Consider the following 14,163-nt stretch of genomic DNA (forward strand, 5'->3'; position numbering starts at 1 on the left):
CAGCAACAGATAAGTGTTTTGATGAATTGCAAGATGGATAGGTCTTGCAGTGCCTCTAGCCCTGCTGATACCAAATGCCTTTAAGATAGAGCCTTTCCCATCCTAATCTACAAAGGAAACAGGAAAAAGGAACTTAAAACTCCCTGTGCTCAGGCAGAAATGAGACTGTTACAGCCGGCTTCTGTGCTGTTCCTTCTTGTCTCTAACTTGTAAACAGGACCTAGTAGAACATGCGAATGGAAAGTCACAAACCTCTGGGTTTCTGAAAGGATCCTTGGGACCTCATGCGCATCTGTGGAAACTGGATGGAGAGATTTGGGAAAGCATGGACTCTTTAGCCGGCTTAGTTCTCTGTGGAGTCAGCCTGCTCCTTTCTGGTAAGGATCAGCTTTATTTTTTAATTTAATATTTTTAAAAACTTCTGGGTGATCTCACCAAATCATAGTGCTGGTTAACAAGGGGTGGCTGTGGCATAAGCACTGTTTCTCTATGATTCCCCAGTTAATATGTGTAAGGATTAAAATACAAAGTCTTTGCAGCATGAACTGACTTTTTTTAGAGTTTTTCTTCTGTATAATTGTCCCCCTATGTTGCCACAGACCCTCTGAGGACTGGTTAAGTCATTTTATTTGAAGAGATTTGCTTACTATCGTGCATTATATTCCTGCTCCTCATTCTGGAGTGTTTGCTTATTTAAAAATAATAATAATAATAACAAACCTGGCTTTACCTGCTTCAAAGAAAACCTTCAGTAATTTTTTTAAAATAAAATTTAAGCTGAGAATTATGGAGGCCCGCTTATGGCAATATACATATTGCCATTGTTAAATAAGAGCAAAAATGATTTTCTATAAAGATTTTGTATCTGCATTCCATTTTCGTGAAAGCAGCTAAATTCTAGGCTTTTTGTTTTTTCTTATACTTGGGTCGGGGAGACTAGGGCTGTACAATTTATTTTATTTAAAAAGTATTTGGCATATAGTAATTTATAAAGTGTTTATTGGTTCAATGAAGCGAAAGTTTAGGTAGTTACCAAGATCATAGGGCACAGGAGAGTATCAAAAACTGTTGTGGAGTTAAGGAAGAGTCAGCCAGGATGTTTTTAGCTTTTGTGTATATTGCTCAGATTCTCTAAGCGGTGGCATGCCTCTGTAGTTCATTTATCCAATATGACACAAGCTGAAAGTAGTATCACAACCTGCAGATCACAAATACATTATCATCACCATCAGTCTCTCTCCTTCAGTATGAAAACATTCTAATTATAATGAAAATTGAATGATATTGAAAATGAATTTGAAAAAATTTACTGAACTCAATGGGTGCAGGTTATATTATATTAATAGAATTTAATCCAAATATACATGAATGTCTTGTTATCTATTATTTATATATTTTTCTATAGGTTTGAAACATTAAATTTTCAAAAATTAAAAATTCAGTAAGATGACAGAATTGCATATAATTTGTGTTACAGCTAGCTCTTCAGTTTACTTTCAATAACCAATATATTGACAATGTAGTAATACTGTTAAGAGTAAAAATGTAAAATACAAATTGCTGAAAATGAAAGATTATCTTAGATGGTCTCAGTATTTATGTAGAGATTGCTTATATTAATGTAGAAGTAATGTTGATTTCTCTAATAATATACACCTTCAAATAATTATCATGATTTCATTTTTGGTTTGTTTTTTTTTCTGAATGCCATATTTATCAGTGACATGAAATCTGGAACTGATTCTACACCAGGGATTATAGTAATACAAAGTCCAGGGGTCTACAGATGCTCTGAGGTACATTTTAGATTAAATAATACACACACACACACACACACACTCACACACACTCACACTCACACACACTCACACACACTCTCACCTGTTTTAATTCACTTTTTTTCCCTAAAGTGACTGTGTTATGACACTTAGCAATATGGGCTTAGAAGAGCCATCATAAAATCAAACAAAAAGCTTATGTGACTAAAATAGTTCTTCCATGTCTAGACCTTAGTTTCCTGACAAAAACAGCACTGACTTCAGAAGAGAAAGGACCAAGGAGGTGGGGTGGGGGGTGGTTCATGCTCTTGTTAGAAAGGAATCGTGACACTAGCAAGATTAATTTCTGGGGTAGGTCTGCTGTGTTGAATCTGAACTTGCACTCCCGGTCTAAGCCTCTATGAACATGAATGCTCAATGCTTGGTAATTACAACAGTAAGAATCCAACTTGATCATGTCTACAGCTATAGGACCCCATTCTTCAAGCCAAACTCTACTAGTAGGCTATAGTAATGGAGCAAGAGACTTATGGCTTATGAGTTTATCTCTCTAGTCTAGTGGGTTGTTCCTTCATTCCTTTTTTCTAAACAAACAGAACTTTTTCATGAAAAGTATACCACATTTTGCCTCAATAAATGTGGCTCTGGATGGCAGAGATACTGACCCATAAGAGGATTGGAGGAGGCATGTAACTTACAGAAGCCTCCCTGCAAACCCTCCTAGATTCTGGTACTTTCCTCCCCCAGCTGAGAATCCTCACCAATTTTGGATCACAAACAAATTCTAATAAACATACTAGCTTTTCGCTACACCCCCATCCTCACCAAACCAGGCTGTGTTCTTTAAAGAGTTATATATACAAAAAAAATGAAACACTAACAAAAAAAATCACTCTACTTTATCATAGTATATCCCATGATTAGCACTGATCCAATGGGAAGTCTACTCACATGTCTTCATACTACTTTCCTATCTCATTTGAAATTTTAAATAGCAACTGGATTCAGAGATAGTGGACATCTTGTCTGGGGTGGCACAGGAAATGCCATTATAAGGTCAGAGAAGTGGTCCCAGCTGGAACCTCCTGTTAGGACTGGTCTTGGAAGGCTGGTGTCAAGTCTGAGTAATCAAGGGTAGAGGTCTAGGAGCTGGGATCAGAAACACTCCTAGGAATTATTTTCAGAGGGAAGAGTTTCACTTTCTTCACAGATATTCCCTTCCAAGCATTGTCTTTGTTGGGAGGGCTTAGCATTTCCCTTTCAGCCCTGCCTTGGGACAGCTTCCTGGAAGAGTCTAGTTCGCCTAATACATCTCTCCAGGAGGGAAAGAGTCTTCCAAGTCCATCTCAAAAGACTAGTGATGTCCTCTGAAGGATTTAGATGGGTGGGCTCTGAATTCTTCTGAAATTATTGTCTCCTGAGGATCTACATTTCAAAAGATATGTGTGTGATTATATCACCTGCCTGTTCCCTGTAGATGGCTTACTGGTTGGCACACATTATCAGGATCCAAATAGATTTCTCTAGGCTGGAAGGGTGGACTCAAACTAAAAGATACCATTTCAAAATAGATAAATATCAAGTTCAGTGTTCGGGTTCAAAATTATGTATGTTCAAGGTGGGAAAGACCTGGTTTGTTGAAAGTTGAAAGTCCTTGTGAATGACACCCAAATTTTGGTGATACACAAAATTCATGGGAGCCAACACGTGTTCTGTTTGCTGAAAAGTTAATGGATAAGCTGTAATTGCTGCATTAGCACGAATATAAGGTCCAAATCAGAAATGGTAATCACATTACTTCAATCTTTTGATTAGAGAACATCCATTAAACACTGAAAACCCTGAGAAATTTGACAGCAAACATAGTAGGCAAGATGAAGAAGGAGTTAAGAGCATGGATTATGAAGTCACAGACCTGGGATTATGAAATCAAAGCCCAAATTGGATAACCATAAGGAAGTTATTTAATTTCTCTAAGCCACACTTTCCTCATATTTCATTGGTGAGAGTACCCATTTCCCAGGGTTTTTTATAAGGATCAATTGTGGTAATGCATATAAAGTGCTTAGCCAGTAAGAACTCTCTTAATAAAGAAGCAAGTGTAATCAAAAGAGAAGTGTCGCCATGAGGGCCACTGTGCTAGTCAAGACTGACCTAATCTCTTGGATGTAGGGAAACCACTTACTACTCATAGATGCAGCTTCTTTCTGCAAGAGCTCAGTATAATCCAATACTTCAAATTTTATGCTGGCCACTACCCACGTAAGCCAGACTACTTTGCCTGTTATCCAATGCCTCCGCTCACCTATCCATTCATCCCTGCTCACGGCCCATCTACTCCAACCAGGCCCATCTCCACAACCTACTCATTATTTCTCTTGGCTCTTGTTCAGGTTGCTCCATCCATTTGGAAATGGCATTTTCCATCTCCATTCTACAAGCACAATTCAATTCAACTTGCCTCCTGGGTCAATTCTTCCTCCTGGTGTTCTTCCCTTAATTCTGGGTTTCCTCACCATGCAGGCTATGTTTTTGAGCTTTGGGCACATAGATTAGCTCAATTATCCTCTAAAATCTTTAACAGCAGATATTATTTTTTTCTATTCTCATTAGTGCATATAAGTAATTTTTACTGAATGGAGTTTAATAGTCAGAGTAAGAAACTGTTGGTACTCCACAGCAGACCTGAATGAAAAAGGGAACGTTATAGAAAGGGTTTCAGCCACGTTGAAATAATAATACTAATAGGTCAATTTTATATACACTACAAGTAATATTCAATCTTGAGGTTAACTTATGTTAAATATTTGATGTAAATAAAACCAAAAGAAAATTTCTTTCTTCCCTTAGGTGTAAAACGTAAGATATACTCATAAAAGTGGGTTTAAATGGGTCTTTATTTAATATTAGGTATTTATAATTTTTGAATATTACCTGTAATATATGTATACTTTTTCTTCTATAGACATTTACTGAGTTATTGCCTGCCAGTCATTCATTCACTCATTCATTCACTCATGTATCCTTTCAACAAGGACTTATTGAGGGCTTACTTTGGACCACATACTATATTGAAAACTAGGAATATAAAAATGGTGAGTCATTTTTTCCCCTTGCTAAGCCCCCATTTTAGTGGGAAAAATGAATATAGGCAGATGAATTGTAAAATATTGTGATAAATGATACAATAGAGGTATTATACAAAATAGAGGTATTTATAAAATCTTAGCTTTACAAGAGCTACAAAAATTTTTATTGGATACAATGATACAAAGTGAAACTGCAGTATCTAAATTAAACAAATATTTAATTAAATGTCTAAAAATGTAATGTCAACTTTATTAATTGCTAAGCCTGATATAAAGAAAATAAATGACATGTAAAAACAACTTGTAGGTTGAAATATTCTCACTTTGCAAGAACTCCTAAATAGTCGTGAATATTGCCCCAAATCACAGCCAATTATAGTTATAAGTTACTCATAGCCAATTGATTTTAAAACCAAGAAGATAAGAAGGAAAAGGAAAGAAATAACTTCCACTAGAGGGAGCAACCTGTAAGAAGGGGCAGGAGGTGTGAAATAATAGGACAAGCTGGCGGAAGGTGAATAAAGTTAGGATGGAGGTAGAGAATTAATGTTGGGATCATACAAGAAGGGCCTTGTAGGCAGTTTTAAGTAGCTTATACCTTATTATGCACCTGCTGAAATTTAGCAGGTATTTGTTCTATCATATCATATCTGACTTATGTCTTGGAAAATTAACCCTAGTAATAGTGTGAGGGATAGATTAATGCTGCAGAGACTGTAGGCTGCAACCAGTTTGGCTGTAGGGATGGACACAGGGCTTGAGAGAGGTTTAGGGAGTGAAACTGTAGGATTTAGTGACTGGTTGTGTATGGAAGGCTGAGAGAGAGAGAGAGGAGAACAATTATTGCTCCAGCATCTGGTCTGGATAACGGTTGTGCTGTTCAGTGTGCTGGGAAACATGGCAGAAGAAACTGGTTAGAGATGGGCTGGAGCAAATTCTTACTTTGTACAGGTCGAATTTGAGGTTTCATGGAAAGGGAAATATTTAGCAAAATTTTGCTCACTGAATCTGAAGCTCAGAAGGAGGGGATTGAGCAAAGGATGTAGACATAGAAACCTTTGGTTTATGGTAAGTGAAGCCATGGGTGTGGATATACCAAGATTTCAGTGAAGGGAAGAGAAAGAAGACGTAGCCAAGGATTCCATGAAGAAGCAGCAGTCAAGGATTTGGTAGGAGAAGCAAAACCAACAGTTCCTTTCCTGGGATTTTAGAGAATTAGTGTTGTGGGAGCTACAGAAGGAGAGAGCTTGAAGAAGGAGACAGTAAGATGGGGGCAGCGGAGTGACAGCCTTGGGCCTGGCGGGGGGGCACAGCCTGCAGATATGTTGTTTACAGAGGCCCAGCCGCACTGGCAGCATCACTGAACCGGAGCTGGAAGGAGTGTCAGAGGATCAGCTGGCATCACTCCCAGTTTTCAGGGAAGGGAATGTCTGAAGTTGCCTCCCTTATTTCTGGAATTTTAAACTGATAACCCAGTTCCCACCAGTCTGGCCAGACTGTTCCTGAACTCACATCACACGTGCAGAATGATTTTTAGATCTGGCCATGCCTGCTTCCCTCTGCACCACACCCCCACTGCTTCCTTTTGTCCCTTGGGGAGTCTGACCATCCTTCTCCCTGTGTTCCTTCCCGAAGGCTGCAGGAGCAGGTGCGAAGACATGGCTTTGCCGTATGGGCAGCATCCTGACTCTTTTAGCACATCTGCTGATTAGAGGGCGTGCGTTCTCACTGCCTGGTGGTTCCCTTTCTAACACGGTGTAGGTGTGGCAAAGAGGGAGAAAATGTAAAGACCAGGCATCGGGTTGAGGGGCATCATGGGTGGCTGCTATTTGCTCTTGGCTTGTCACGGCCCCTTGCCCAGGGCTTGACCAGTAAGGTGTGTGTGGTGGTCACACCCATCTCAGATCTGTCAGCTTTCCCGTTTTTGTTAGAGGGTGAAATCATGCTTCCTGGGGGGAGTGCTGGAAGACAATGCTAGGCCACTTTCCTCCAGATACAATAGGCGGAGTCAGGAAGGCAGTATTGACATTGCTGGGGCTGGGAGGCACTCACGGTGCTGCCACCGTCAGGTGGTGAACCATTGTAACCTTGGCACTCGGGGCCTGCGTTATGCGAGGCGTCTGGCTGTAAAGCCAAAGGGGACCCCACCCTGGGGACAGGAGTGCTTTAGACATCTGGGGATCTGGACGGGCTTCAAATTCCAATCCCTGTGTCAAAAACAACCACAAGACAATGATAGTACCAGTAATAACAATAATGACTACCATAGTAGTCATGGAATACCTAACATAGCAGTGATTGAATGCCTCTACGTGCTGAGTGTTTAAGATGATTTTAATATCTTACAACAGCCTTGCAATAATAGGTTTTTTTTTTAATAAACAGAAACCAAGGCTTGCAAAGGTCAAGTGACTTACTGAAGGTCAAAATGTAGTGGACATCCATTGTTGTGAACCGCCTAATGTCCCTTCTTTTTAAGAACTGCCATGCTTTCCCTCCATGTGGTTCTGGTGGGACTGCCAATCACAGATCACAGAATGTCCCATCCATTTATGACAGCAGCTGTTTAAAACAGAGGATGCATGACCCAAAGGGCCAGTTAGACTCTTTCCCTGGGGTTTATGAGGATTTTGAAAGCCAGAGGCTCTCTTTCTTCACTAAGGACACTGCATGCTTGAAGCTACCTGCTTCCCCGGCCACTTGAAGGAAGCTCGTCGTTAGTAGGAGAAAAGGAGGCCAACAGTGCAGGACAGGTACTCTGATAGTGCTTGAGCCTGTGGTTTTAGATCAGAGACCCATCCCTGCCTCTGTGTGAGCCGGTTGCTTTTACTTGCTTGAGCTATTTTGAATTGGTTTCTGTCTCTTGGAAGTGAATCATCCGGACTGACCACATATCTCAATAGGAAGTAAGGGAGACAAGAGTTAAACTGAGAATGACCTGCGCTCAAATCCTGGGCTCTTTACAACACTTTACTGTGCTGTCTTCTAATCAGTGTTTCAAGGTCACCTCTGGCTGCTTCCAAGAAAATGAGGCTAATAGCACTTATTCAAGTGGTTTGGGGAAAATTTTTAAAAATATACTACTTAAAAGTACTCAGTACAGTGAGGGTACATGGTAAGCAAACAATAAAAACCAGATGTTCTTAATTGTTTGCTTATAAACAAAGCTGAAGCCTCTACTGTCTTCCGCTAGTCCTTTCACAGCACATCTCCATCCACTGGGGCAGGCAACTCGTATTCAATGTGGACGAAGCTCCTGGGCTTCCCCTGGTGCCCTAAGCCTGGCCTTGTATTGGAAAGAGAAGCTTAGAGCTGTGGGTTCTCAGGCTTCTGCTAAAAGTCTGGAATGTCAAGTGGGGGACTTCCTTCCTGTGGCTCAACCAGCTGGCAAGATGGAATTCCCCATTTTTCCTGCTGATCCCCAATCTCCTCTCTTCTCTGGGTTTTGATTGAACAGAAGCTCTAGGATGATTTTTCAGCTGCAGGTTCCCACCTCATTTATCCCAAGTGCTTGGCAGTTTATTGAGTCCGAGTGGAATCTGCCTCTCTTCTAAGCTAGTTATTGGATCTTTGGACCCATCCTAGAGTGTGTGTGTCCGTGTGAGAATGTGTGTGATGATAGCTCTGTCCCCATTTCACCATATATCTCCTCTAATTCTGCTGACCCTTAGCCTCAATTCTCCTTTGTGCCTGATATCACTTACATCTGGAAAGCATTTCTAATTTGGGGTTCATTTAAACGTGCACCTATTTTACTGTTTATTGCTACCACTTCAGAATCAAGAAGCAAGATGGTGGTGGGAATTGCTGTGGTCAGCAGCTTTTCAGGAGCCACTCTTTGCCCACCTCACCAGCCTCTTATGATTCTCAGTCCCTCATGCTGTGAAAGAAGTGTCTTCTAGTCATACACTTTCAACCCTTCATGCCTTTGTGTATGCTGTTTCCTCTGCCCAGAATGCCCTCTTCACCTGCCTGACTTATTTACGATTAGAGGTTTAGCTCAGGTGTCATTTTTTTCAAGAAGTCTTCCTTAACCTCCTTGCATGGGTTAGGGCCCTACCTTAACCCGAGGCAAAAACATGGACTGATGCAAAAGTGTATGTGTGGGTAGATTACTTGGTAAGTGATCCCAGGGAGCAAGAGTGAAGGACCAGAGGAATGGAACTGTACAGGTTTGCATTATCAAGTTGGCTGCTGCTACGGAAGTCTGGTGCTCCACAGGTTATGTAGATGTAATAACCTAGCAGGTTACTATAGGTGAGGAAGTGAGATACACTCACACGGGCTCTGGGTGGGCTACTTTGAGACTGCACCTGCTCAAAGCTACTGGAGGTCTGCTCAGAAGTAGGCCCTGCAGGAGCAGCTGGAGCAAGAGCTGGGATGGGGAGGGTTTGCATTGGTGACCAAGAGGTGTTGAATACAGGCACCTTTGTGCTTTCCTCTGTCATAGTACTCAGAACATTTAATTGCAATTTACTGTTTACTTGTTGGTTTTGCCCACTGGGCTATGAGCTGTGTTTGGCATTTTGATATTTTCAGCACCTGACCCAGTACACTAGCTTGCAGAGAAATGCTTTAATGAATAGTTTTGCTTTGGATTAAATGTGCTTTCCTAAGTGTATTATATATACTACTGCTGGCCTACAAGATGATTTTATGTAGTGCTTAGAAGAATATTTTCAATTATAATATTATTTGTGTATAACTATATCTACTCATCTATCTACAGCTATGTATATAGATATGTGTATGTATGTGTATGTATCACATCAATCATGTGACTTCGTGAATATTCTTGCTTAATATAAGGCTAAGATTAAAGATGCGTGTTAACTTAAAGAAAATGGTTAATAGAATAATTATGCAGGTGGCATGTAGACTCAGAATCACAAAAGTGACACATGAATTAATGCAGCTTGGGAGACACTGCTCTAACCAAATGAATTAGATGCTTTAATCTTGTGCTTTTTAGAACTATGTATGTGTGTATGTGTCCAAATAAATAATATAAATAAATAAATATAGGCATGTAATTAATACTATCCTAGTGACATGAAAAAAGTGAGAGTTCATGGTGACCAACATGTTTCAAAGGACTGCCTTGAACTCAAATCTTGCTTCTCCTAGGACGCCTAGAAAGTGAAATTTTGTTAGTAAAATTACATATAAGACCTAGTTTGCCCTTTGGGCATAGTGGGCATCCCCCAGGAAAGGTCCAGCCATTGGTTAGGAAACTAGTAAGCAATACACATCAGTGGAGGAATGGGTAGGTCAGTTCTATTCATTCATTCATGCTAACATTTAGTGAGCCCTTTCTATGTGCTGGGAATCTGCTAGGCATTGTGTTCCAAGGGTCATTAAGAGAGGGATCTGACCTTAAGCAGCTTGCAGTCTGGTGGGCAAGAAACCCTGCTCTAAGAGGCAGACAGGAGCATGGAAGCTGCGGTGAGTAACCCTGGGAGAGAACAGGGATTTCTCCAAGTCGGTGACATTTGAGAAGGGCGAATAGTATTATTCCTTGTGGAAAACCAGGAGTGGAAGTGAGAAGTAGAGGCATCCTAGACAGAGGGAAAAGCATGAAAAATGTGGGATAAAAGTTTAAGAAACATTTACACAGTGGTTCTGTGCAGCAACGCTCTAGGGCACATTGAAGGAGGTGGCAGAGAATAAAACTGGGAAGACGGGCTGGGAAGAAGTAATGTGGTTTGAGATTTGCTGAGTGGGCAGGGACGGGGGACTTCGGGAGACTTTAGGATTAGTATGAAGCTGTATGAGGGAGTGAGGTGGCCCTGGCTGCCTGGAGAATGAGAAGATGATAGTGGGGTAAGTCTGGGAATACCTACATCAAGGGGTGACATGGGTGGAGGAAGAGGAGACTGAGGGTCTTGAAAGGACGAGCCAAGGGAGGAGGGAGTTTCAACCACATCAAACAGTGTAGAGGCAGGAGCAGGGCAGGGAGAAAGATTGGAGAAATGGGCAAATAGGTGCTGCTGCAGAGCGTCATTAGTGAATGGGCAGGGCTTGGGTTGAGGAGTAAGTGGGAGGTGAGGAAATGGGGCAGGTAAGCACAGATTCCTTTTGGAGCCATGTTGCATGTCCCGGCAGGTTCCTACTTCATGTGCTTTTCTGTAAGCTGATGATGGAGTGAGCTGGTAAAGGGGTCAGGTCCTTATCTTGGCCGTCACTGGCTCCAGGTGCTAGGAGAATGTGCAGGGGGTTGAAGCAAGCAGGGAAAGAGCTTTTCCATTGCAGATACTCTCCCCTTCTCCTGGGTGTGGTCTCCAACTTACCTGAACTGGGACTTATTTTAGTTTCATCAATACACTGCGATGGAGGAGGATGTTTTCATGAAGGGGCCACACACTACATGTTACCTAGAATAACAGAATATTAGAACTGTCAAAGGCTTAAAAGATTATCCAGCCCAGTGTTTCTAAAGTGTCTTCACAGAATACCAATTCCAGAAGAATCATAGAATCCTTTTTGGGTTTTTGTTGTTGTTGTTGTTTTTCAATAATCTGAGTATCATGTGGAGTGAATGTTCCTTAGCTTAAGAAATGCTGATTCGGGCCGACCCCGTGGCTCACTCGGGAGAGTGTGGCGCTGGGAGCGCAGCAGCGCTCCGGCTGCGGGTTCGGATCCTATATAGGGATGGCCGGTGCACTCACTGGCTGAGCGTGGCGCGGATGACGCCAAGCCAAGGGTTGTGATCCCCTTACCGGTCACAAAAAAGACAAAAAAAAAAAAAAAATGCTGATTCAATCCAACCTGCTCATTTTACAGATGCCAACACTGAGGCTCAGAGAGTTCAGCACTTTCCTCAGATTCACTCAGCTCACGAGAGGCTAAGTTTCCTCACTTAAACAGAGCATGGAGGGCAATGTGAATTAGAGCTTAATGCATGTACTGTGAAGTCAGACTGCCTGAGCTTCCATCCCAGCTTTATTATTGTATTGGTTATTTATTGCCGTGTAACAAACTACTTCCAGAACTCAGCGGCTAAGCTGACGTTCATGATTACAACATGGTTTTTTTTGCCGTTCTGATCCATGCGTGGCACAGCTGGGTAGCTCTGCTCCTTGCTGCAGGTATGTGGGTTGTCTGGTGACTTTGCTCACCTGCCATCCATCTTGGATCAGCAGACTACCCAGGGCATGTTGCTTTCCTGGCGATGTTATAAGCATAAGAGGGCAAGGCAGAAACGGGTGAACAAAGGAGGCTCCCTAAGGCCTAGGCTCAGATCTAGCTCACTGTCACTCCCAAAGTGATGTGCCAAGTCCAAGGTCAAGGGCTGGGAAGTACATTCTGCCCACAATGAGGCCAAAGCCAGCATGTGGATGCAAGGAGGGTGAAGAGTTGGTGCCAACAGTTCAGTCTACTGTAGCCACTTCTAGCTTTGTCCTGTGGAGCAAGTTCCTGCCTTCATCTGTAGGATATGCATCACATAGTGCCTGTCTCATGGGCTGTTTGGGAACAAGTGAGTAAATCCACATAAACCATTTAGAACAATGCTTAAATTTAGAAAACACAAAGTGAGTATTAATATTGTCATGAATTTTATCCATGTCACCGTCACTACCTGTGCATGATGGAGTCTTCGCCACCGAGGTGGCTTTGGGAGGGTTAGGGTTGACTTCACAAACTGGCGTACTGTCAGCCCATTCTCCACCAGCAGAGTAACCTTCTGAAGATCCCCCAAATTGCTCATTTATAAACTCCTTTTTTTCCCCTCTTGTAAGTTCTACACAACCACAGACCCAAGGCCCTGGCAGCAGGGCTTCCTTTGTGCTGCCCAACCTCCCAGCCCCTCTGCCCTGTGCATCTCACACCCAGAATCAGCAGTGCTTTTCACAAAAACCGCCTGCCAAGAGATGTGGAACTGGAGCCAGAAACACAGCACAGCTGCAGAAGCTCAGCTGCATTCACGGGCCTGTAGTAATCTCCTAACATGGCTGGACGCAACCCCGGCCACAGAGTGACTCCAGAGTACCTTAGCCATCAGCAAAGTATGATTCTAACATGAGTAATACAGGAGTTCTGCCAGCTGCTTCTGGAATCAGACAAAAAGATAGTGTGGTTGCCAGCCAGGAGGAAAAATCACCTTTTCCTGCATCACTGCCTTCCCATTAAGGCTGGGAGAGCTGCTGACTCAGGATAGTTTCTATTAGAGGTCCCCTTGTTCTCTTCTAGAGATCACATTCTGATGAAACTCATGGCTTATAACCTCTCCCAAGCCCACCTTTATACCAAATGGCCAGGTGGTTAACAGCATAGACTCTGGGGGCAGATAAATCTGGGCTGGAGCTCCATTTAACAGTGTAATAGCTATGTGACCTTGGACAAGTCATTCACCTTTCTGTACAAGGAGAATGATGATATTACCCACACTAAAGAGTTGTAAGGATTATATGATATGAAGAATGTCAAAAGCCTAGCAAAATATAGGTTTGTAACAAATGCTCAACATATATTCGCTATCGTTATTATTTCTTATGTCTCCCTGTGCTGCTAGGGTAATTGCTCCTAAGAGCATCCTGTCTCTAAGATCTATAGAAATGTTATTCCATCCTATTCCACCCCCTCTCAACATATCTCATTCCTTCCCAACCCTTCCTATTCGATAAGTATTTTTTGAACTTCTACTCTGTGCCCATTCTGGGTGGGATACTTAGCAGATATGACAGGAATAAAAAAGACTTTGCTGCTAAGGAGGTTGCTACTGGGAGTTGCAGCTACACATAGAATAGATTATTGTCACTCATGGTAGTTATGTTCTATAAACCATGATCACAGGTTTAGGTTCCTGTGAGCCTCTGGTCACAACATTTTCAACAACAAATCAATACATACCCTGTTTTAAGTCTGTTTCTGTTTAAAGACAAGCCATTTATATACATGACTGATTCATTAACATTGAATTCAAGGCCAACACAACTCCTGCCTGAAAAAAGCAGGCACATCACAGCCTTATTGTGCTTAGGAACACTAGACAGCACTTCAGCACTGCACATGGAGACCATTGTAAATGGTGAAGTTGCCAACAGAAAGCACAAAAATGCAAAAAAAAAAAAAAAAAAAAAGTGGCATTAAATACCTGAGGAAAAAGACACTTGTTTATAGTGTGAGAGCTGAACAGAAGGACACCTCATTCTACTTCAGCTGGAAACTTGTGTATCTGGAGACTCTATGCAGGTGTTCAAATGACCAGGAAAGTGCTGCAAGAATGGATTTTGAGCTTACAAATAAATTTTAGCCAGAGGGCAAATCCACAGGTACAGAATCCAGAAGTAGTGAGG

At 41.9% G+C, this 14,163-nt stretch overlaps 1 protein-coding gene across 1 annotated transcript in view; it reads left to right on the plus strand.

Moving 5' to 3' along the window:
* Positions 1–229: 229 nt before the first annotated feature.
* TEK (TEK receptor tyrosine kinase) overlaps positions 230–14,163 on the plus strand; it is a 98,657-nt gene continuing 84,723 nt past the window's right edge. Inside the window, exon 1 of the mRNA XM_063080628.1 lies at positions 230–377. Within this exon, the coding sequence (XP_062936698.1) occupies positions 326–377 (52 nt within the window). The 5' untranslated portion in view covers positions 230–325. The remainder of the gene's footprint in view (positions 378–14,163) is intronic.

This window comes from Cynocephalus volans, chromosome 16 (assembly GCF_027409185.1).
Source record: "Cynocephalus volans isolate mCynVol1 chromosome 16, mCynVol1.pri, whole genome shotgun sequence".
In the NCBI taxonomy this organism is placed as follows: domain Eukaryota; kingdom Metazoa; phylum Chordata; class Mammalia; order Dermoptera; family Cynocephalidae; genus Cynocephalus; species Cynocephalus volans.